This window comes from Pyrus communis, chromosome 12, assembly GCF_963583255.1.
Source record: "Pyrus communis chromosome 12, drPyrComm1.1, whole genome shotgun sequence".
NCBI lineage: Eukaryota > Viridiplantae > Streptophyta > Magnoliopsida > Rosales > Rosaceae > Pyrus > Pyrus communis.
Genome location: NC_084814.1, coordinates 25,864,979 through 25,890,036, shown reverse-complemented (window position 1 = coordinate 25,890,036; position 25,058 = coordinate 25,864,979). Strand labels below are relative to the sequence as shown.

Sequence of the window (25,058 nt, the reverse complement as noted above, 5' to 3'; positions counted from 1 at the left end):
ACCTATATCAAATTTCTTTTTTTGAACAAGACTTATTCTGCTATTCTACTTGAACTAAAAGAGAGAAAACTTGTTCTAAGCTAGGAGAAACTCTTATCGTTTGGAGACTTGAGCCGAGATGAATGAACAAGGAGAGTAGTGGCGTGACCCGACCCATTATTTTTGGGGAAAATTGGAGGATCAGAGCTCCAACTCTCAATGATGGCGTCTTTGGTCTAACTGAGATGGTTAGTGGCCGGCTACATTAATATTGAAAAATATAATGGAAAATATTTTAGAGATTTGACTTAATTAAAAAAAATGAATAGCAGAATAAGTCAGATACGCCTCCTAGCTAAGAACAAAGTCTATTAACCAATTACATGAAATTGAAGCGGACCAAGCCATTTACAAATACACTAAACTTGGCTATTCATACTACCATGCTCAATCATTTTAGCCTCATACGGTCAACCAAAACGAGGCCATCCATGATGAGGTCGCCTCGATCATTTTTCGAGCTCAAGCTAGGTGAACATTTTAGGTTGTGATCGGGGAGGACCGTAGTTGATATGCGCCGAGCAAATGTTGGGTCGACAGCTGAAACTACCAAGTTATGAGTGTTGCTTTTGGTACTCGGTTCTCATTATCTCGGCTATACTACAGGCTGGATCTAGGAATCCGAGGGGTCATCAGTCCTGATTAAGTCGGCAATTTGTTTAAATTTGTGTTTTCATGGTCAATTTTAATAGAGGTGCTCCGGACTTGTAGTGTTGTCTTTGGGCGTCAGTCAACATCTCGAGCCTCGGATCCTCGAGTCTGGCGGCCGCTTGGATCTTCTGCTCGGCAGGGGGCTTTTCTCCAACACTCTTCTTCTCTCCCCAATCTCTCTGTCGAAAGGCTCTCAACCCCATACTACAGATTTCTCCGATGTAATATGCACGTATATAGGTACATACTCAAACATAACACAAATACTACAGCCCGATTATGGGTGCACCACTCAAATATATAAATAGAGAAACTTTGGATGCGGTCCCTAATTATGAATATTCTTTGACTAAAACCTTGTTGATTTTTAATTTTTTATCTAAGTTCCTGAAATTAATGTGATAATTTATTTATATGTACGTTACTATATTTTTAAATTAAAAATTAAAATTTATAGTTGTTTATATTAGAGATTTTAAATAAAAAACCATAATTTGTGGGATTAAAAATATTAAAATATAAATATACTATTGTGTGTGTGTGTCTATATATATATATATAAAAACATTGGTACATTCATCAAAATTAATAACAAAATTATTGTATCAAAACATGGGTACATTCTTCAAAATCACAAAAAAAAAAAAAAAAAAAAAAAGATATTAGGCTTAATAAAATTAGTAAATTTCTTTGATTAAACTTAACATGGATATATTCTCAAATCAAAGAAAAAAGAAAAATAGATTCGAAAAAAAATTGAATAGATTATATATATATATATAAGGGTACATTTTACATATAACAAATTGGTATATTTAAGAATGAGTACATTTTAAGATTAAAATTTTGAAAAAAATTACATGAATGGTACATATAATTAGCATGGGTACATTTAGCAAAATTAAAAATGGGTACAAATAAATAAAAAAAATATGGGTACAAATACAAATAAAACTTTATAAAATATGGGCACAAAAAGAAATTAATATATGGGTACAAATTAAAACTGAAAAGAAAATTGGTACAAATTAAAAAAGGGTTGCAAATTAAAATTGGGTACAAACTAAAACTAAAAATATATGATAAAAAATTTAACCATAAATATAAATATACTAATTGTAACATTTTTAACATTAAATGAAGATATTTTGAAATAAAAAATATTTAATTGTTGAAATAATTAATGATGCTATTAATATCAAGGACCTTGATAAAAAAAAAATTGAAAATGAATAAGGTTTTAATCAAAGAAGTGGCAAAAGGAAGGATGTGAACCTAATTTCTTCATATAAATATAACGAAATGAAAGTTTATATAAAATAATCAAAAATGAAATTTGTATTAGTAACTACATCCAATCTTCATACTCAGCACTACTTACAGATTAATGCTACGACCAAAATTACATACACACATTTGCGTAACCAAAACACAAAAGCAGAGAGGAAAGCTATATAATACACAGCATATACTTAGTTGGGGCGGTTCAAATCAGGGTAAGCGAAAAACACAAGGTCAGGGAAAGGTTGGTAAGGTAACTCTTTATCCCTAGCTGATGTTAAATATGCTTAATCGGGAATTGAAAACTACTCAACTAGTCGTTAAATTTAATTAATTAAGATTTTGGAATCGATGTTATTTCAAAATATTCCGGACAAGATTCAAATCTCCTATATTGTTTGGAAATTTTCAAAAAATAAGTGCGCGAAAATTATTTCCTTCTTTTGTTTGTTCTGCATATGCTTTCAATCGATTTAATTAGCTATATTTGTATACTTTTATTTCTCCAACACTATCCAGCATATTACATATATATGGATGGCCTTCCTTGAAAATGAAGGTACAACAACTAGTACACATGCATCTGTACATAAACAAATTAAGTTCACTAATTAGCTTATAACAGTGCATGATTGAATTGGGATCGGCATGGGAATTGAGATTGAGATTGAGACTGAGAGGAATCTGCTCGCTGTAGGCATTTTTTCCTGTATCTCCATGCTACTTGAATGTATCTTGCTGCAAGGCCTCTCCAGTAAGGTGACTCATACCTGCCAACAAAAACCAAACTTCAACACCAATGTTCGTCGTAAACTACTACCACATGCATCCTAGACGATTTCTCGCAGACCATCTATGCATGTCACCAGTCTTCTATCATGCATTTCGATAGAAATAATTCTCAAACGTATGCATACATGAGATATGAATAGCTTTTTAAAAATAAAAAAACCTTATGGCTCCTTGAACACGCGGGTTGCGCAAGAATCTGGAGAAAACACTGGTGACTTCTTGAATGTCAGCTGCTCGGAGTGAAAATGCTTCAACATTTGTTAAGCATCTTACCATCCTGTTGCTAAGCAACCGCTGTCCAGGAGTCCTGATCCTTTTACCATCTGCAACAGAAACCACATTGATAAATTTGTTAGACAAATAAGGAATATGGTTGGAGTCCTTGTGTAATTGTATATAATATTATTATTGGAAGAATAAGCCGTTCTACAGCCGTCAAGCCGTCCTACAGCCGTCAAGCCGTCCTACAGCCGTCCTACCTTGTCCTACCTACACACTAGCCGTCCTACAGCCGTTAAGCCGTCCTACAGCCGTTAAGCCGTCCTACAGCCGTCCTACCTTGTCCTACCTACACACTAGGACGGCTACCTTGTCCTCTACAGCCGTCCTACCTTGTCCTACCTACACACTAGGACGGCTACCTTGTCCTACCTACACATTTGTATCATGTATATATATCCTTGTAATCTTGTAGAGAAATATAATGAAAAAATTAAGCATTCTCTTCCATTTGCATTCTCTTCCATAAGCATTCTCTTCCATTTGCATTCTCTTCCATTTTTCCACATTTACGTATCAATAACAAATATATTTTTTAGCCTACATACCTTTTTCTACAAAATTGACATTGTTTTTTTGAAACTTTTGAAGAATGCTCAAGACTGATACCTTTGTTTACTGAAGAATGTTCTAGACACCATGTGAGAAGCTCCTCACCACAAACATCTCCTTCAGATAATGAAATTATAATCCCATCTTCTCCAATGCTCTCCATTTTCCCCCTCACTATAAAAACCATCTTCTCGATGAGACCACTAGGGTAAAAAACTTTACTTCCCTTGATGTATGTCTTTTGCCTGAGTCTTGTACAAATGGAATCTAAGACGGGTTCATCCATCAGGGAAAAAATTCGTACCTGCAGAATTTTCGGAATTTAAAACATGCATTATGAGTTAATATGCTCCAACCTGATAACTTTGAACCATAGCCAGCTAATAATTCTAAGCAAAAAGAAGACCATCATTCATGCAGAAAGCAGAAAATCCGATATTTGGATCATTATAAGTTTCAGTTTATGGATTAAAAATCTTAGATATATTATTATGCCGTGATACCAAGATGCTCACTTTCTTAATAAATTTGAAGAGATGGCGTCTTATATCAGTCTGAAGGTCTTCAGGCAGGAATCCCAAAAGCATTTCTTCATTTACTCCTCTGGTTGCTGCCCAAGTGTACCGCTCAGCTTCTCGCACTTGCCTTCAGAGCACAATACGTGAGGCTTTAATAGTCAATTTTTAACATTACGGAATTATCGATTTATGAAGGGATTGTTCTTTTCGTAATTTATTTCTTTTACAATGGATAGTATAACATAATGCATGAGGAAATTCAGTTGTAAAAAAAAAACCGTTATGGATACACCATACCTTCTAAGTTCCTCTGGCAAGCGTCTATGGCTCATCCACTGCTCAACGTCACGACGTCTAAGGGACATTTCTAACCGTCTGTACAGAGAAACAGATTTTCCTTTTCTTAAATCATAGCACAAGTCAACTCGGAAAACTAACTGCTGTTATCTATTGCTCTATTACTTTGAGACTTAATCAAAAGCAGACATAAAACTTTGAATTTCAGACAACAGGAGAGAGTTACTAACATTTATACAGTTGGATGATTATGAAACCGAGAGGAACTTACTAGGCAGAAAACATTGAAAAACCAAAGATCTACGGCTTCGATAAAAAAATAGTGATAATTCCATTTATATGTCACGATCAAGTGACTCTAAATGTTGGAATATTTAAGAAGATAAATCTTAGGATAAAAGTTGTACCTCCGGCCAAGAGCCTGCAGAAAGTTCTGCATATTTCCAATGAGAAGAGCGAAAAGCAGGAGACCTACGGCAATGCTGCCCATTGTAAATAGGACTTCCCAAACATAATAGCTTGGAACTAGATTTCCAGCCAGGGTACTGATTTGCTGCATAATGTAAATGACATGGTTATCTTCATTTAGCTTTGTAATGAGACCATGCCAAAACAATCCGTACACCAGGAGATAAAGAAACGTAAATTTTTTCTTGAAAATATTATTCGGTCAAACACTGATGCCATCAACTTTGAGTTTTCATTTCAGAATAAAAAGATTCAGAACCAACTCAGTTCAATTTGAACTAGGTAGGACAATAGTCACAGTACAGAGAAGGGTCAAGTATTGTATCCCCTACAGTTTAAGCTTTAAGGGTAGAAGGGTAGTCAATCACAAGATTATGATGGACAATTAACTTAACTGAGTATAAAGTAAGAATTATACAGTTATTTTAAATGATTCGGCTTTGGCCAAAAGAAGGGACAAATGGAAGCGATACCTGGAATCCCCAAAACAATGCGTACATATATCTAGTGACTACACTCTTTTGTGTTGAAAGACCGGCAGTTTGGTAGAAAACTCCGTAAGTATAACCAGTTGGAGTTAAACACGCACTAGCATTCGCATTGTTTTTCCAGCTATCAAGTGATGGATTATCCACTCCAGAATCTCCAAATTCATTTCCATGCTCACAATCTATGAAGCTTATACACCCATTAATTCCAGAGATACCGCATGCATCTTCAAAACATTGATTAATCCTCTGGGACAAGAAAGAGGGGAAGTAAGTGAATGATTGATTAACCCTCTACATTATTTAAAATTCATGATATTATTCATTACAAATACAATAATGAAAAAAAGAACTATCAAATTGAATCATAACATTGTAAGTTTAAGCAAGTAGATAAAGATGCAAATTTTCCCATTTTTGCAGGCATGAAATTATCACCAAGTCTGTTTCCTTGTTTGACAAAAAGGTGAGAAGAGATTGTATACGAATCTTGAATAATTCTGGACATGCAAAATGAAGACACACGAGGAACATAAACATGTCTATCGCAGGAAACTTCCGAGAGTTAAGAATTAAACATTTTCCACCCACCTGTAGCCCCATGAGGTAATAGCACGATCCAACAACGTGGCCAGCCAACACAAAAGTGAGAGAATTTATTACAAAAATTGTCCATGCTGACTCAAATATGAAGCTACTTGGATTCTGACCAGCGAACAGAGGCAGAAACCTAAATAACCTGGGAATATACTGAACGAGAACTGAAGCACGTAAAAGATTTTTTGCAGGGCTTGCTCCTCTTAATCCAAAGTTGTTTGGTAGAAATAACAACGTTATGATCTGCAAACAATTGGAAGAACAACTTACCACATGGGAAAAAAATGATGTGTAAACATCAGACAGAACAAGTTACAATGTCATGTTAGCGTATGAGTAGATATATTGACAGATGCATGCAACTTAGGGTGGATTGAGAGGGCAACAGGCAGGGTTTATCACCCTCCCTCGGCAAAGCCACTGAAAAACAGTTTTCTTCCATGGCAAAAAGCAATGAGAAACTTGCATGAAGTAATAAATGGGTGTAAAAAATGCCAATAAAGCAAAGGAAACCAAGAATACAGAATATCATGCGCGTGTTTGTGTGTGTGGGGGAGGGGGAGAGAGAGAGAGAGAGAGAGAGAGAGAGAGATGTTTACCTGGGGCAGCGGTAATACGTTAAAAAAGTCTAGTAGAAAATATCCTTGAAGGTAATTCAGAGCGATTTTCTTCGGATGGTCAACTAAAACGCCAGCACCAACCACCCTAGACTCAGGACCCACATAAGCCAATCTAAACTGCAGAGAGAGGGAGAGAGAGATTCATTTATCTGTCAAGGGTTGAGACTAATCAACTTACCTCATCCATAACATTTATTTAACTTCTAAATGAGATCTGAATGTATGAGAGGGAAGGAAATCTTACCTGAAGGAGTATGTGCATTAGGTATATGAAATCAGTGATGCTTCTGAAAATCACAAGTCTTGTCGTCAAAGTCCAATCAAGAACCATACAGTTACTATCCTGCATTCAAAGACGGGGAAATCAAGTTCAAAGGAAAGCAACATCACAACGAAATGAAATAAACAAGTTCTCATCTTCTCCATAGAAATCTATCATTACAAATAAATACCTAAAGTGTGTAAATTGGAAAACCAAACTAGTTCTCGGTTAACTGATAGTTCCAAACTAAATCATAAAAATGACAAGGAAGAACCAAGGAAATACCTGGTCAACGAGCAGCAGGAAGAAAAACAGTGGGTCTACAAAAATTGTTATTAAGCAAGAAATGACGAAAAACTTGTTCCATTGTTGCACAACTTTAGCATGAGGGTTCATAACTCCAGGTATACATGGACGCAGAAAAGAGAAAAAACTCCTTGCACTGCCTTTGGCATCCCCATACAGAGCACTATGGAACTACAAACAGTTGATGATAAAAGAAATATGCATAAGTTTCTTGGAGTGCTTATATCTTGTCATTCCAAAAAAATAAAAGAAATAGGGAAGGAAGCAGTGACAAGAACATATTAATAATGGACATATTGTTGCTAAATCTCAAGCAATAGTCATAACAACGAAATAAAAAAGGAAACACGAGAAAGAAAAGGATATACAATGCAGCTTCAGAGGAACTATTGCTTTGTAAGTGCTTTTGCACAAAGAGAATGTAATTACAGATATTATTTCATGCTCTCCAGAATCTCCACTGCCATTAATTGCATTGTTAACACAAAAAATATTCATGTTCTCTTGCCCTTCGTCAACTTTTTTTTTTTTCTTTGTCAAACGATAAATTTTGTTATATTAGATATTAGATTAGCTACCGACGGGATTCAAACCCATACCGTTATGCAAGGAGTCAACTCTTTTCCACCACTATGGTAAAGAGCCACTTGCACCCTCGTCAACTTATCAAGTAGTGCAATATACTACGTGTGCTTTTACCATCAGCAATATCCTAATCATTTGACAGGATTAGATGCAAAACTAGACGTATTTACTACGTGGTAATAATGCATAGCATTTAAAGACAGCACCTAAATGTCTACAAATATGTACACAATTTAAAAGAAAAACTCTTTGATTAGGGAGAGAAAAACACCTTGGAATCAACTATATCTGAAATCCTTCGATTAGCAGCCTTGGGATTGTATGTTGGGCAAGTTGTGCAGTAAGGATCATCGCACAGCCCCAGTCGGCCAGATCTCAGCAAGTGGTCATTTTTACCCGCATAGTTTTCATCCGTCCATTCGTTCTGGTTTGTTGCATTGGTAGAAGGAAAATATTCTCCTGCGGGTTCCACCGCTTCTTGCCCTGCTGTTAGAGCTTGAGCTGCCCGGAAAATGCTACCAGGCCTGTGGTTAGCATATAACGGACCACTCATAGGTACAAAGAGAGGTTTGCTTTGACTCCCTAATGGACCAATATGACCTTCAAGTCTAGGTTCCCCTTCATCTGACGAGTCCGAGTCTATATAGCTCATAGGAATGGAAAGTGGTGCCTTTCGGGTTTGGGTCACGAATATGTCGAACAGGAGCTGCGGATTATCTTCTGAGTATTGCGGAAGAGTGTTTGGTAGGATGGGTACCTCAGTTCCATTATAACCAGCAGCCATTTCTCACAAATCGAACCTAAAAACAAAGATTGTGATTTTCGAGTAGAATTTCTATACAATTAGTACAATGTTAGAATTACATAAGTGATCATGCTAGTTAGCTCCATTTGGGTTCAAAAGGTCTTTGTTTTCTGCAGGGAACAAAGCTTAAAGATATCAAAAAACAACACTAGACAAAACCTACAGCAACTTACAGCTTCCAAATTTTTTTAATTTCTAGTTTGAAGACAAAAATTTGCATTTATAATTATTAAAACAAAAGAATAGAGAGGGCAAAAAAGCATACATTGTAAGTTGAGTTGGAGTTCAAAAATCCTGAAAAAAAGGTGTGAAACTTACCTGAATAATTCGAAAAGACAAGCAGAGTTGAACGAGAAACCCAAGAATATTAACTCATTTGATTAATTAGCGTACTAGCTAAAGAAAGATACATTCTCATCACCGGGAGGGAGGGAGGAAGAAGAAAAGAGAGGGGGGGAGGGGGGGGGAGGGGGGGGGGGGGGGGGGTGGGTGGAGAGCAAGTATAAAAGAGCTGCAAAGGACTTGAGGGCTAAATAAAAGAGGGCAGCTTGGAAATTCCAAGGGAACGCAGGCAAAGGGGTGTTTGACTGTTTGTTATTGGATTTTTGAGGAGCTTGAAATTTCCCGTGGAAGCAAGGAGGGCGGACAGGACACGATTATCCTTGTTTTTATTTGTTTTTGCTACCGGTCAATACAATATTTTACACAAAAATAAAAGAAGCTTGCTAGTTGCTGCTGCATATTTGTTTGTTTAATACGATAACTTGAGATCAAATTTAAACAGGACAGAAGACTCCTTGGGATGTAAATCAATGGGGAGGGTCGGAGCTGAACAGTCTGTGTCCTCCTTGTTTACTTTTGTTTTTGGTACATTAGTGGGTTAGGTTTGAATTGTTCCGTAGTTGATACCTCTCCAGTTAACATATAGTGATGGAACTACCTGACGAGGGTAGGAGAAGTTGAACTGACCTCCATCCAATCCTAAACACTTCATATTTGAAGTTGAATAAGCCGCGCCCATATATTCCTTATAGTAAAACTCATTCTATATTGGACCACTTCGAAATTCAAGTGCACCAACGTAGACATATTTTTGTTTAAGCGTGCACTTCTGGTCAAGTTGGACTTACATGAGAAATCAGGTCCGCATTGGACATTTTTCGGCCTAGATTTGGGTCAAACTTTGTTCGTTGCCCAATTTATAAAAACATGACTACCCCTGACTGGATACTACAATGGAAAGAAAAAACGAAAATTACATATTATATATGAAAAAAAAAAACTTTAGTTTTAATGAAAAATGACAAATAAAAGTGTAGTGAATAATACCAGAGAATTGTAGAAATGTGGTTTTTCGTTAAAAGTGAACAGTACTTGACACGCCCCGACCCCGATATTCCCCGAATACCGGGATAGGCACGTGCTGGCCGACACCCGAGGGTGACGAAAGCCATTTATTGAGTGCAAATGCTGAAAACAAGGGATAAATAAGGCTTATAAATATAAAAGAATAATGAATATGCAAATAAGGACCGTGTTCAGAGCACACCTCTAATCTAGAACACTAAAGAAATAATATAAAATTGAATGAAACCAAGGAGTGGGTCCTACACCGAGAGGACTCGAAGATGCCGATGCGGAAGTGCCTGGACGTCGGGATTGTATGCCTCGATTCTAAGTCCTGAAGGGGGCGCAAAACAAACATGAGTGGACCAAGTTGATATATATATAATAAAACAGTTATCAACATACTAACCCCCAGATTTTATGAAAACACAAATATAATGATAAACATAGGTTTTCCGAAACCTAGTATGTCGTGCAATGTCTCAAATCATCATTCGCATAAAATAATAATCACTAGTGAATGTCCAATATAACACTTCAGGCCCCATGCCGGCTCCCCGTCTCTGAGCACACAGTCAGAGGAAAATGCACTTCAGGCCCCTTGCCGGCTCCCCGTCTCTGAGCAGACAGTCAGAGGAAAACACACTCCAGGCCCTATGCCAACACCAAACCGTCGCCCGGGACGGACCGGATCTATCCCTACGTCCCGTAGCGGAAGGGACCACTAGGTAAGTACAAAACCAGTGAACATACATATATTGAAAATCAACTTCATAGTATAAAGTCATCCATCATCTATACTATAAAGAGGTGTTCTAAACATGTTCTAAATATCATATCGTCATCCATCAGATATTCTATAAGAACATGGGTTATAGGAAAAATAGTAATACTTCAAACTAGCCTCAGTAAGCATGTTATCTCAAAACGTTTCATAAAACATAATCGTAAAGTCATGCTTTTCTGTGTATGTAATTCTATCATTAAAACATGCATTTTTAGAAGGGGTCCACTCACAGTACTTCGCCGTCGAAAAGCCACGCCATCTAGCGAAGAAGGAAACGCCACAGATAATCGCCCCTAAGCACATAAAGGGTACACTTAGTCAAACTCTACTCAAACGATTGAATTTGGGAAAACGGACATCGGAAACGGGTTCAGAACGTCGAAATTAGCCTAGGAGGGGTCCAGCACGAAAACTCAAAAAGTCAACGGTCAAACCGGTCAAAGTCAAAGTCAACGCTGACCGTTGACCCAGTCAACGAGTCAAGTCAACGGGTCAGGGTCACGGGTCAGGGCCTTAGGGTTTTGGGTTAGGGTAATTGGGTTAAGGTAATTGGGTTAGGTGTTAGGTGGGTTGGGTTTTAGGTTAGAAACCACACGGCCCAAAGGCCTAATTAAAAAAGGGTAATGGGTTTGGGCTTGGCAGGAAAGGCCCAAAGGCCTTGGGTTTGGAGTTCGCCGGATTCCAAGGAGGGAGAAGGCCGGACTTCGGCCGGAGATTTCCCAAGCTCCGTTGGAGCTCAAAACTCAACCAAAACATGTCATTCAATATACCAAATTGAAGCCCCGAAGGTAAGGAATCGAAATATACCCTTGGTTCCTGTCATCGTGGCCGGAGTTGGCCGGAAAACAGCCTGGAAGCCACGGGTGTCCGCCGGAAACTGGGTAAGATTCAAATGAGCATAACTTCTTCAATACTCAATGAAATTGGGTGAAACAAAAAGGAAAGTTGTAGTACTCAGCGAGACGAAAAGATTGATACCTTGTACGTCGGCCAACTCGCCGTGGTTTGGCCGGAAATTGCCTCGAAAGTCACTGAGGTCGCCGGAAACTGGGTAAGATTCAAATGAGTATAACTTCTTCCATACTCAGTGAAATTGGGTGAAACAAAAAGGAAAGTTATATTACTCAGCGAGACGAAGAGATTGATACCTTGCACGCCGGCCAACTCGCCGTGGTTTGGCCGGAAATTGCCTCGAAAGGGACGGTGCTCGCCGGAAAACTGGGAAATGTCTCCGAGGTGGTTTCTTCATGGTTTGACGTCCAAAACACAACCACGGGGTTAGAAAAGAGTTATAGGTGTGGGCATGGGTGTGTGTGGGTGTGTGTGCGCGCGCGTTCTGCTCGGAGGGAGGGAGAAAAAGACAGAGAGAAAGAAAGAGAGAAGAGAGACTGAGAAGACTTTTCAGAAGAAAAAAAAAGAAAAGAAGGGAAAGGGAAAGAACCGGGGAACAAAAACAGGGGGTGGGCCCGTTGGGCTCACCAATTAAGGTTCAAAAACAATTTTAAAAAGGAAGGTATCCCCAAACTTAATGAAAATACAAAAATACCCATTTTCTTACGTAAAACCCGGAACGGGTTCTTACAGTACTGGAAGTGTTTCGTTAAAACTCTCTATTATATAACACAGTAACATTCAGTATTTTCACGCTTTAGCCCCTGTTTTGTTGTTCTTTTGCTCTTTTATTTTCAATCTTAATAGTAAAATGACAGCTTTATCCATGTAGTACGCGTGTGAGTATAATGCATCCTTATGTTCCAGCAGTCGTTCTCCTTTCTTAAAAGGGTAAGCCCACGTGTTTGTCATCGTAGAAAGCTCTTCTACTGCTTCCAATACAGATCTCTCGATCTCTCCAGCTCTCTCTCAAAAACCAGGAAACAAAAATCTCTTAAGTTCTCTCGGCCAACCAAGCTCGCCCATTTGGGCTTCCACTCCCATCCAACCAAACCCCCAATAACAATCACAACAATCCACAGAGGGTGTTTGACTGTTTGTTATTGGATTTTGAGGAGCTTGAAATTTCCTGAAGGAGCCAGGAGAGCAGACCGGACATGATAATCCTACGACTACCGGACAATACTATCCAATGTCCTTCCTCCTTGTTTATATTTGTTTTGCTACTTGGTAGGTTGGTAGGTTTGACAGTTAATACCTGTCCGGTTAACTTGTCTCTGGACAATATTTTACACAAAAATAAAAGAACCTTGCTAGTTGCTGCTGCATATTTATTTGTTTAATATGACGACAACTTGGGATGAAATTTAGAACAGGAGAGAAGACTACTTGGGATGTAAATACATGAGGAGGGTTGGAGCTGAACAGTCTCTGTCCTCCTTGTACTTTTGTTCTTGGTACGGTAGTGGGTTAGGTTTGAATTGTTCGGTAGTTGACACCTCTCCAGTTAACATATAGTGATGTAACTACATGACGAGGGTAGAAGTTGAATTGACCTCCATCCATTCCTAAACACTTGAAACACACTAACCCACCCAGCCCCAATTTGATGGCAGTGGCGTAACCAAAGTAAAATCAAGTGGTCAGCTACAGTCAATTATCTCCTCAACTTTAGAATAGATAATAATGCGCCGAGCAGATGTTGGGTTCGACAGCTGAAACTACCAAGTTGTGAGTGTTGTTTTGGTAAACGGTTCTCATTATTTCGGCTATATATTCTAGTTTGCAACTTTAGACGGAGCAGAATATAGGAAGGATCTGGGAATCTGAGGGTTTGTCAGTCGTGATTAAGTTCGAAAGTCGTACAAATTTGTGTTTTCATGGTCAATTTTACTCTAATAGAGGTGCTCTGGGCTTGTGGGTGTTGTCTTTGGGCGTCAGTCATCATCTCGAGCCTCGGATCCTCGAGTCTGGCGGCTGCTCGGCAGGGGGCTTTCCTCCGGCACTCTTCTCTCCCCAATCTCTCTGTAGAAGGGCTCTCAATCCTATACTGTAGCTTTCTCCTATGTAATATGCATGTATATATGTACAAGAAATCTTTAAAAGGAAGGGATCCTTTTTTTTTTTTTCAAGTTGCATCTCATAGATCATCTTTACAAAATATTAGTCAAATCGAAAATGTTTAAGATATCTAATTGGGTTCAAAGAAATTAACAAATACTTTGATATATAAAAAATAATGAAATTTGATCTTGATAATTAAATAAGCCAATGATTTCATATTGAATTGAATTTTTGCAAGGATGATCTATGAATCGAGATTTACAAAATAGACGGTTCGAATTGTTAAAATTTAATGTGGAATGGACCCCACATCTAATTCCCATTTTTTTTCAAAAAGTTCGGATCCGCGTAAAGGGCCTGTATACGTACATACTCAAATATAACACAAATAATATAGCCCAATTATGGAACCACTCAAATATATAAACATAATGAAATGAAAGGTTATATAAAAAATGCAGAATGAAATTTGTTTAGTAACTCCATCCAATCTTCAAACTCAGCACTATTTACATATTAATGCGACGAGCAAAATTGTATACACACATTTGCGTAACCAAAACACAAAAACAGAGAGGAAAGCTATATATACACAATACATTTTTTTTTTTTTGAGTGGGGGTGTCCAATCAGGGTAAGTGAAAAACACAAGGTCAGGAAAAAGGTTGGTAAGGTAACTCTTTATCCCTATCTGATGTTAAATATGCCTAACCGGGAATCAAAAACTCTACTCAACGAGTTGTTAAAATGAATTAATTAAGATTTTACGAAGTCCTCCAGCGTCGCCTAGAGAGGAAGAACTCATAGTCCGGATGCCTGTTTACAGATGTACTTCCTTTGTTCACAACAGCTCTTGCCATAAGCGATGCTGTCTCCTCAAGTGTCCTCAAACGCTCCTCTAGTACTCCACAAGGGTTTAAGCCCGATGGTGTTATTGTTGTCTGCTTCAGTGCTGAAGGCCTTAGCTTGAACCAACATTCAGCCTGTGCAAGCACGAAACAATATATATTAAATAATAAGCGCAGCAAATTTTACAACATGCCTTAACCATATGCCACAGCTGCGCGATATTTGTGCAATCTATGCACTATTAGCCATGACTACCTGAGCATTGTAGCTTTGCAGACCCACAACTGGAGATACAATACAAGCATCCAAGTTATGAGGCTCAAACTTGGCACTTCTACGTATCAAATGACCGAGTGAATGGTAAGTCAGAAATGCTGCACGGAAGTTACCATCAGGTATCCTGTAAATTGGATACCATGCCACTGAGTACCTGAGAATCACATGGCACATGAAAATTATGTCCTAGTTAGAATTCACTCGGCGTCAGTTGTATTACTAATAATTTTGCTTCGTTTTGCGAAACTAATAACGGGCTATTACAAACACATATTTTAAATTTAGAGAGATTGAAGCGAGTTTTATTACTAACCAGGATCTGGGATGCAGATCATTCAGATTCATATATTCTAGTTTTGTTGGATCTCCATATGCTTTAGAATGTGACAGTCCATCACCTCGTACCAGCTCTTTTATCCTGAAACGAAGGGCAACAGATACAGGATCATCAAAAAATACATAAAGATCCTTAGGATCTTTGAAAAGCAACAAAATAAATACTACACGGATTTAAAATGATAACTTTAGTAAAAATATAAAAAAGATACATACTTGTTATATAAAGGTCGTCTCTCCTGCGGTTGTTCTGATTCAAAATATTCAAACAGTAACTCTAAATCACCGGACCCTGTTGTGTCAGTCAATCGAACAGATACATCTTTGGCAGAAGCAGAAGATTGTTCTGAAATACAAAATTGATTTACAAGCGGTTGGGTGATCGCATCTTCCTTATGATCAGATTGAGGAAGAAGTACCGAAAATAGTGGCAGACTACCAATGCTAGAGGATTTTTTGGATGTCTCAATATCCTGGCTTGAGCTTGACGCATCAGAAACACAAAACCTAGTGTCAGCATCTACATAATCAGCATTTCCCTTCTTGAATAGCTGAATTCCTGACAAATAAGGGACAAAATAAGCACGAAATGCAAAGCGATCAGCACCCAATCTCTTTGAATTTCCAAGTTCCTCGGCCCTTATTTCCAGACCATAGCTACCATATTTCTCATACCACTGCCATAGGCATCCTAAAGTGATGTCAGGTGTCTCATGTCTGCACAATGGCACACCTCCAACCTGATCAACCAGGTTCCTTGAGCAGCAAGTATGACAATTTACGGAATTAGGTGATTGATGAATAGCCGGGGATGAATGATAAAGAAGTCTTTCGAATTCAGCAATTGGATGACCAGTGGCCATTTGAACAGCCTCAGATGCCAGTTGTGCCCTACAAGCATTATTTACTGCTTCTAGCATTCTGTTTGAATCAGATTCAAATGTATTTACATCTCTAGGTATGTCAGATTTTTTTATGTGGTTAGCTGCATTGAGCTTGTTATTGATCAGTTTATCAGTTGTACTTGGTTTTGAAACCCTTCCTTTGAATCCGTTGGAAGAAAACGTTAAGTCTCTAGAACTTTGACATGTGGGCACCACTGCAACATCAGAAACAGGATTGTGAGTATTGAAGGCTGCGTTCCCTTTAGCAGTGTCTTTAAGAGTCCATCTCCTAGAAGCTGCCTCATCAGAATGTTTGAGTGATGAACTGCCAGATCTAGTAGAGTTTGTCAACCTGGGATTCTTCAACCCAGCTGGCATCCACTTGTGGGTAAAAGATCCAGAATTACAAGAGTTTTGCCTGCAGCTTTCCGCAAGAGAGGTTTCTTTCTGTACTTCTTGACTTGTTGCATTACAAAGTAGATGAGAAAGGTAGGCTGGAGACTGCATTGTGCTATTCTCATTTCTTACACTTTGATTCTTCATGTGAGATACACTATTACCGACACTTTCAAGATGATCCATTTCAATTGGACAGAGTCGTATGTTGGGAACTGATTCAGAGGTCATGCATTCTACTTTGCTGCTCTGAAATCCAGTGCTTGGACAGCTAGGCAGAGAACAAGATCTCGTAGCAAGATCTAATCCTTTGTTGCCCTTCGCATGATCTGATATATCATTTTGTTCTATCATATCCTTCACACAACCATCTAAGCTGGAGAAGCTGGCATAAGACCCCTCCCTGGAATAACAATTGTATTCTTGTTTCAAAGCCGGATCACCTTTTCTTTTCAATTTCTTCGAAACCTTATCTTTTTGCTGTTTTCTATCCTCACTCTTTGGAAAGGCATTTACGTCAGCAGCGTTACAGGGTATTTTAAGCAAAGGGGACTCTCTCAAAGGGAGATCGTAACATGAGTAAACAGAACTTGCTTTCTTCAACTCCCCAGTGCAGTCGCTGGATTCATTTTTCTGGACCTTTTGCCAGACAGACTGATTGGTTTCCTTCCCTGTATGCAGATTTCCAAAACTTCCAAATTTAGAGACATTTGAATTTCGAGGAGCGACTTTGTTTTCTTTACTTCTCTTGTTATGTGCAACGAGTTGCACGTCACTATTGCTACGACCCTGAATACCATGTCTTGTTCCCTCAGTGTGGCTGTAGGAATCCATGGCATCATTTAACGAGCTTTGACAAGAGAAATATCCCTTTCTTGAACTCAAACTTGGCGGTTCAGAAATATATATATTGTGAGTTTCCGTCTCAGCATGTTTTTCATCACGACAAGTATTAGTACTAATATCACTGTTTGAACCAAATGAAACTGAATCCAAAATGAATGAGTCATGGATATCAGAGTAACGTTTGGTATACAAATCATTGTAACCGCTTGCCTGCATATGAATACCTTCCACATCGTTGAAGATGGCAAATCCAGAGTCTTCGAGTAGAACCTGATTTCCAAAATTACCGACAGCAGGTATACCCGCCTCATCACTTGAAGAGGTGCATGTATTTGGTGTTTCAGAAATCCTGGTTCCACCATCTGGCAATGAATTATCTGGTGCAGTTGAAAATGACAGTGTTCTGTCTCCATCATTGTTGCCACAGGTTTCAGAAGCTGAACTTCCATTGGGATATTCCACATACAGCACTTCCGGTTCATTAGAGATAGTGTTGATTGAAAACTTTTTGTCCTTCTTTCGATTCTTCTTTCTCGAACTTCTTTTTGCGGTGTTGTCTATTTTTTGGTTACTGATACTCAAAGTTGATGAGTTAACAGCATTAGAACCATTTGGGATGGTACTTGCTGAATCACTGCAGGTTAAAGATTTGTGAAAAGATTTCCTGGGAACTCCATTCCACTTAGTACCTTTACTTGTCAAGGTCTTATTTCGAGGTTGGTGTCGCACGCTTGAACCAGTGAAGCTTCTGTTTGTTAATGACTTGACAGAATAAGTGACGTCAAGGGGAGGCATTTTGTGAACCCTTTGTCGAGTAACCTTGAATGGGTTCATTGGTGGCGGGTAAAGCAGATGTAGATTATCCATATTCACCAGAGAATCAACTACCGAGTGATTTATATTGTAAGCACATTGTGCTGGTAGTTCCACGATTCTCCGTTGTCCACCAGGTTCAAGGGCAAGGAATGTAACGATACCACACCTGAAATGTCAAATTAAAAGTCATTCCTCAGCAATAACAGAAGAGAACCAGAAAAATAAAAGGTATAAAAGCAATGATAATCTTAGCAATGTCCTACAAACGCTGATCTAATGTCGGTGACCCGGTTTATTACTTCAGTCAAAGTATCAAATTTCTTGGACAGTCCACATCAATCAGGAATTGCAGGCATAATCTGACATACTTACACATACGCATTTTGTTATGCATTAGATGTATATATGATGATTAAGAAACATGCAAAACCATCAAAGGAATGGAGGTCGGGTTATACATTGCTAAATACTCAACAACTAATTCAAAAGACAGAAGAAAGCATACAACCTCAATTTAGTGGATTAGTTTCACCATACATCTGTGAGAAACAAGCAATTAGGCAATGGCAATCGAAACAGTCTTACCTACGATCAGAGTTTCTCCATGTGACAGAAGGCACTTCACAATCCTGAGCAAGGTAGTAATCGACAGAAAACTAGTCAGATGTATGGTGAAAAGTGAAGTAGATCCAAATTGATTTGTAAAATAGACATATATTACTGCTAAAGATGTTCCAGAACTTTCTTGTTTCCTTGACAACGAATCTCTTCTTGTGTCTGAAATTTTCTGGATATCACTGGTGGTCCTTGGAAGGGCACAATGCATCTTGCCGTGCCTGCCCACATCGTCAACACAAATAAAACAGTTAGTGATGTTCTAATACAAAATTATAAGGTGCTAATGTATTCAAAATCTAAACACTTCACAGCATCAGCAAGTTAGATTTTACAATTGTAGTGCATTAAGAAGAACCTCAATTTTTAGCACTTTTTCACAAGCAGCACACCCGCATTAGTTTCGTTAGTTTGCAACCCAGAACCTTATAGTGACTAACACAACAAAACCAAACAGTAGCATCTTCTCTCTATCCTAGAATCCAAACCAATTGGCAACCCAGAAACATCACCTTATTATGACATTCTCAGAAGAGTTGTGTTAGGCTGTTAGCTAGCGGCTTTACTTGTCCCGTAGTCATATATTGATTGCATCCAAAATTCTTATTGCAGCTTGGACATGGCTTATTGACACCTTCGCCGTGCAACCTTTGGTTTGTCGAAAAGCCTGGTTCTCTATTGGATGGGTTTCGCTTTGGTTTACAAATTGCATTTGTCTACAAAAACTCTCAAACACTAACGAAGACAACAATTACGAAGGTAATACCAAAACAACAATAATGCCTTAACCTTACTTCAATCAAATGAGGCAACGATACCATGTCAATCCACTAGACTCAAGTAAATTAATCGTGTAACTAAAACAACAATTCCGAAAATAAAAGAACATTCTTTTTTCCAAGCATTCATAATCTGCAGATAAAAGAACATAGGATTGAAGGCAAAGTACCTTAAAGGTGTTCAAGATGAAGGTTGAAACATGAACAAATCCTTATTCGCTTTTACCCTCAAACAAGTAGAAGGCATTGCTTTCATAACACACAAGTTGGCAACCAAACATTCACCACTTCTGCAAATTACCCTTTTTAACAAAAAGGATTGAAGCTGAAAGCCGAAATGCAAAAATGTAGATAAAAAGGAAGAAAAACAGAGAAAATAGAAACAAAATATGGTTTGCTCACAATCCTCAGACTAAAATTCCATCTACAACCCACTCATTAAATTTAGACAGAAACCCAGCTAAATTTATCCCAAAAATATGAGGAAAAAAGAAGAATTTACCTGAGAAATTCCCTAAAAATAATTAATTCAAAAGAGATGGATTGACTAACTTGAAACATTGATGAGGAATCCAGAACTAAATTTGACTGCAACCTATGAATCAAATCTTGGAAAAGAAGTGTCTAAAAATGTAAACAAAAGATTGCACTGTAGTTGCAGAGAAAGCTCCCCAAATTTAGGTGTGAGGTGGAGAATATCTAGAGCTAAAATTACTCAGCTGATTTCCCCAAACCAAATCTCACCCAATCTCCAATTTCTTATTTAGGCCTATGCTCCAAGATATCAAATTTTCACTTGTATGCACATATTATAGTTTTGCCTATAAATACTTAAATACTTTTTTCATTTTCTAATCAAGTTTTGCCTATAAAATGTTATTAGCACTTCAAAAATCTCATTCTACACTCCTCATAAATTTATTGTAAGGGAACAATTTTCATTCTTTTCGTGCTATCTTCAATCATGTTCGTCAAGAAGCAAATATAATTTGGTGAATGATATTAGCTTTCGTGATTAATGTAATTTGAAATGTAGTACTATTTTCTTTCTTTTGAACGTGTTAAAAAGGGTCAACAAAGTTTCAACGAGGCCACATTATGCATCCTATTACGTACAACTCATATTCTCTTAATATTGTACTTCTCCCACATTATGTTTTCAGTCTCTTATTTTTTCCCTTAATTATCAGCTCTTCTCTTCTATTTTCTCCGTCATTTTATATATTGTTTTCTCCTATCAATGACAAAAGGATAACTCTTTATTTCTTTCTTTTTTTTGGTAAACAAACAGAGTTAAACGTTCAACAAAGAGAAACTAAAACAAAATAACCAAGCGTAATAATTGATTTTGTAGAGAGAAAAAGACATTTTCATAGGAAAAGATAAATTTTTTGGAAAAAAAAAATACTCAATTAAAAGAAATGTTGGTTAGTCGCAGCTTCCTCTTCCCTCCGATTTACAAACTCACCTTCTTCACCCAAGCCCAACACCCACACACTCGCCTTCTCTTTCAGTCTCATCGGATTCACACTGTTGAGAGAACTTGCCCCACTAACCTGGACAGAAGGAATACTGCACGTGGGTACAATATTCCTTGTCAGCAGACTACCACATGGTTTCAGCTCATGTGCTCTGATGTGTTACAGCATGGGCAACAAGCACGCCACCTTTACAACATTTGTTTATTGCATGCGTGTGTGTAAGATGTATATAAAACAACCAACTGCCATTACAGCAGACATATGAATAACACAACCAAATATTAAACTTAATATGGTATCAGAGCACAGGCAATCCTTTGCTCTGCTCTGCCTTCACTCTTCCGCTGCTATACTGTGAACAGCGACATCTGTTACTGCAGCAACCAGTGCACTGCAAGCTGCACACTCGCTGCCTTGCCGTCGCAAAGCTGCTACATAGCCATCGTCGCTGCTCTACCTGTCACAGCCATTAAGCACAGCCACATAGCACAGCCAAGCACAGCCACTGCACACTGCCTGCCGACATGGCAACTGACTCTTCCAGCAAACACACCAAATACGAAGATCCCAGCGATCCTCTTTATCTTCATCACTCTGATCAGCCTGGAGCGATCCTCGTCACACACCTTTTGAATGACGAAAATTACTCCACTTGGAGCCGAGCCATGGCCATGGCCCTCAATGCCAAGAACAAGGAAGGATTCATCAATGGATCCATTAAAAGGCCCGAGTCTGCATCCACAAGTGAATTCCAACAGTGGACTCGTTGCAACAACCTCGTGAAATCCTGGCTGCTCAACTCTGTCTCGAAAGATATCGGAGCAAGTGTCATCTACAACAATGTTGCAGCTGATATTTGGAATGAGTTGAAGGAACATTTCTCTCACATAAACAGTGTACATATCTTCCATATTGAACAAGAGATACATGGAAGTGTTCAAGGAAATTTGAACATTGGTGTATATTATACCAAACTGAAAAGTTTTTGGGATGAACGTGATGCCATGTGCACTCTCCCAACCTGTACATGTGGAGCTGCAAAAGAATTAATGCAATTTCAGCAAAGTCAGAAAACCATGAAGTTTCTCATGGGCCTCAATGAATCCTACGCTGCGGTTCGTGGACAACTTTTACTTATGGATCCCCTCCCTGTTGTCAACAAAGCTTTCTCACTTATTATTTAAGATGAGAAGCAAAGAACAGTTTCAATGCATGCTCCTGAAAGGTCCTCAGTCACCGATACCGCAGCTTTCGCCGTGCGGGATAACATGCGAAACTCTGGTAGGAATTTTTCTCCAAGAAATTCCCATCTAAAATGTGGTCGTTGTGATGCAACTGGACACACTTCAGATACCTGTCGTGCACACCTCAAGTGCGACTACTGTAATTGGAGAGGTCACACCATTGATCAATGCCGCAAACTGAAAAAGGGAAAAGACAACAGCAATAGGGGAGATTATCAGGATCGCAGGGGTTCCAATTACAAGGCTAATCATGTTGATACCCAGCCAACGCCTCCAGCAACATCTCCTTCGTCCTACAGCCTCACTTCCGAGCAATATCACAATCTGCTTGCACTCCTTGATAAGAGTCAATCCAACTCCACATCTAATCATGTCGGTACCACCTCTACTATGAATAACTTGTCAGGTAGAGTTTTTTGTGCTTCTGCTCTCAATAAGGGAAGGGACTGGATTTTCGATACAGGCGCCACAGACCACATGGTCTGCTCACCAAGCTTAATGACCACAAGTGTTCCGGTATACAATCGACAAGTGCACTTACCCAATCATGCACTTGCCGATGTCACACATATTGGCACAGTTCATCTCTCGAATGATCTCACCCTTCACAACGTGCTTTGTGTTCCATCATTTAAACTGAATTTAATTTCTGTCAGCAAACTCACTAATACCTCATCTTGCTTTGTCATCTTCACTGATAAAATGTGTCTACTTCAGGGCCAACGATCGGGGAAGATGATTGGGATGGGAACTGAACGAGAAGGACTCTACTACCTTGATAATGTGATGAAAACCAGGTGCAATTCAGCGTCAATTGTTGCCTCTTCTTCTTCTCAGCTTTGGCATCAACGCCTTGGCCATCTTTCCAACAAGACCTTACGGCATCTCTCTACTTGCATTAAAATTTTGAATTTTTGTAGCATTGATGATTGTTTGATCTGTCCATTAGCCAAACAAACACGTGCTCCTTTTCCTTTGAGTTCTATCACCACAAAGGCTCCTTTTGAGTTAATTCATGTTGACATTTGGGGAGGTTACCATGTTCCCACTATCACAGGGGCACAATATTTCTTAACTATTGTGGATGATTTCTCAAGATGCACATGGGTTTATTTAATGAATCACAAATCAGATGCACGATCTTATCTCATCACTTTCATCCACCTTGTTGAAACACAATTTTCCAGACGAGTCAAGGTTCTTCGTAGTGATAACGGTCCAGAATTTTCTATGACCTAATTTTTTTCAGATAAGGGGATTCTCCATCAAACAAGTTGTGTCTCTACTCCCCAACAAAACGGGGTAGCAGAGCGCAAACACCGCCACTTACTCAATGTTGCTAGAGCCTTACTTTTTCAATCTCATCTTCCTAAGAAATTTTGGGGTGATGCAATCCTCACTGCCACTTATCTCATAAATCGGACTCCCACTCCTCTTCTTCAAGGCAAATCACCCTATGAAATACTTCACCACAAACAGCCAGCGTATGCACATTTGCGAGTGTTTGGTTGCTTATGTTTTTCTTCCACCCACCACCATCGTCCCACAAAATTTGATGCAAGAGCCACACGGTGTCTTTTTCTTGGGTATCCATATGGCACAAAGGGATATCGAGTTTACGACCTTCACACGGGTAAAATCTTTATCTCCCGTGATGTTATTTTCCATGAACATGTGTTCCCTTTTTCATCTTCTGCTGCAGTTTCACCACTGGTGTTTCCACATACTCAAGATACTGCCTATGATGATCCCATCATTCATCCGTCCATTCTACTGGAGCAGGATTCCGTCGATCCATCCTCTTCTTCGCCGGTGAGTCCTGTTTCGGTTTCATCTCCTTTTCTTTCCACCTCACCACCTCGTCTTAAACGACCCACTCATGCACCTGGTTATCTTCAACAATATCACATCGATATCAACCTCCCTTCTCGGTCCGTCCCTTCATCTCACTCGGCATTGACCAAAGTACCAGGTACTCCTTACCCTTTGTCTGATGTCCTCACATACGATCGTTTATCTGCTCGACATCGTGCTTTCACCATTTCCATTTCAGCTGCCATAGAACCCAGCTCATTCTCACAGGCTATACGCGACCCTCACTGGCGTTTCGCTATGGAAGAAGAACTGGCAGCCCTTGCTGCGAATAGGACATGGTCTCTGCAACCATTGCCCCCTGGCAAGAAGCCGGTTGGATGTAAATGGGTTTACAAAATCAAATTTCGATCCGATGGATCCATTGAGAGATATAAAGCACGCTTGGTTGCCAAAGGTTATAGCCAAATTGAAGGCTTAGACTATCGAGAGACCTTTGCTCCGGTTGCAAAATTGACTACAGTTCGTCTACTCCTTGCTGTTGCCTCGGTCCAACAATGGCACCTCCACCAGCTTGATGTTAATAACGCTTTCCTCCATGGTGATCTTGAAGAAGATGTCTACATGTCCTTGCCTCCTGGTTTCGGACGAAAGGGGGAGACACGAGTTTGTAAACTTCATAAATCTTTGTATGGGCTTAAGCAAGCCTCTCGTCAATGGTTTATCAAACTCTCTTGTGCTCTTAGAAAGGCCGGTTATCAACAATCCAAGGCAGATTATTCATTGTTCGTCCGAAACCATGATGGTAAATTCACTGCCCTCCTTGTCTATGTTGATGATATTATCTTGGCAGGAAATAACATACAAGCAATTGAAGATACCAAGTCTTTTCTTATGAAGCAATTCAAGTTGAAAAACCTTGGCCAATTAAGATATTTCTTGGGCATTGAAATTGCTCGCTCTAGCAAGGGGATCACCCTCTCACAGCGAAAATATGCCCTTGAAATACTTGAGGATGCAGGTCATCTTGGCGCAAAACCAGCCACCTCTCCTATGGAGCAAAACTTATCACTCAGAAAGGACGAAGGACAATGG

At 39.0% G+C, this 25,058-nt stretch overlaps 2 protein-coding genes and 1 long non-coding RNA gene across 4 annotated transcripts; all 3 read right to left on the bottom strand.

Annotated features, from left to right (window-relative positions):
- Window positions 1-2,496: 2,496 nt before the first annotated feature.
- On the bottom strand, window positions 2,497-8,519 carry LOC137711655 (probable cyclic nucleotide-gated ion channel 20, chloroplastic). 2 transcript variants are annotated; one of them, XM_068450909.1, is made up of 12 exons: window positions 8,007-8,519; window positions 7,130-7,321; window positions 6,827-6,925; window positions 6,562-6,699; window positions 5,957-6,205; window positions 5,351-5,614; window positions 4,817-4,962; window positions 4,410-4,487; window positions 4,110-4,239; window positions 3,652-3,898; window positions 2,924-3,086; window positions 2,497-2,741 (listed from the first exon to the last, which is right to left on the bottom strand). In XM_068450909.1, the coding sequence occupies exons 1-12, from the start codon at window positions 8,517-8,519 to the stop codon at window positions 2,588-2,590; spliced, it is 2,373 nt and encodes a 790-aa protein (XP_068307010.1). In that variant the 3' UTR covers window positions 2,497-2,587. The 2 variants fall into 2 exon arrangements, with proteins under 2 accessions (XP_068307010.1, XP_068307011.1); XM_068450910.1 differs by having other exon boundaries at window positions 5,351-5,489; window positions 5,922-6,205; window positions 8,007-8,424.
- A 1,387-nt stretch (window positions 8,520-9,906) lies between these two features.
- Window positions 9,907-10,988, bottom strand: LOC137709697 (uncharacterized). The gene is made up of 3 exons (XR_011064919.1): window positions 10,905-10,988; window positions 10,152-10,221; window positions 9,907-10,010 (listed from the first exon to the last, which is right to left on the bottom strand). It is a non-coding gene; the product is annotated as an uncharacterized lncRNA (long non-coding RNA).
- A 3,131-nt stretch (window positions 10,989-14,119) lies between these two features.
- Window positions 14,120-16,092, bottom strand: LOC137709834 (uncharacterized). The gene is made up of 4 exons (XM_068448816.1): window positions 15,307-16,092; window positions 15,068-15,172; window positions 14,734-14,908; window positions 14,120-14,612 (listed from the first exon to the last, which is right to left on the bottom strand). The coding sequence occupies exons 1-4, from the start codon at window positions 16,008-16,010 to the stop codon at window positions 14,394-14,396; spliced, it is 1,203 nt and encodes a 400-aa protein (XP_068304917.1). The 5' UTR covers window positions 16,011-16,092; the 3' UTR covers window positions 14,120-14,393.
- Window positions 16,093-25,058: the final 8,966 nt, after the last annotated feature.

Coding starts and splice junctions, on each gene's coding strand:
- LOC137711655 (XM_068450909.1), bottom strand. CDS start 8,519: ATGGCTGCTGGTTATAATGGAACTGAGGTACCCATCCTACCAAACACT. Junction 4,963..5,350: donor CATTGTTTTGGGGATTCCAG/GTATCGCTTCCA, acceptor TACATTATGCAG/CAAATCAGTACCCTGGCTGG. Junction 4,488..4,816: donor CTGCAGGCTCTTGGCCGGAG/GTACAACTTTTA, acceptor TTCTCTGTACAG/ACGGTTAGAAATGTCCCTTA.
- LOC137709834 (XM_068448816.1), bottom strand. CDS start 16,010: ATGCTAGAAGCAGTAAATAATGCTTGTAGGGCACAACTGGCATCTGAG. Junction 15,173..15,306: donor AGACGACCTTTATATAACAA/GTATGTATCTTT, acceptor CCTTCGTTTCAG/GATAAAAGAGCTGGTACGAG. Junction 14,909..15,067: donor GATCTGCATCCCAGATCCTG/GTTAGTAATAAA, acceptor TGTGATTCTCAG/GTACTCAGTGGCATGGTATC.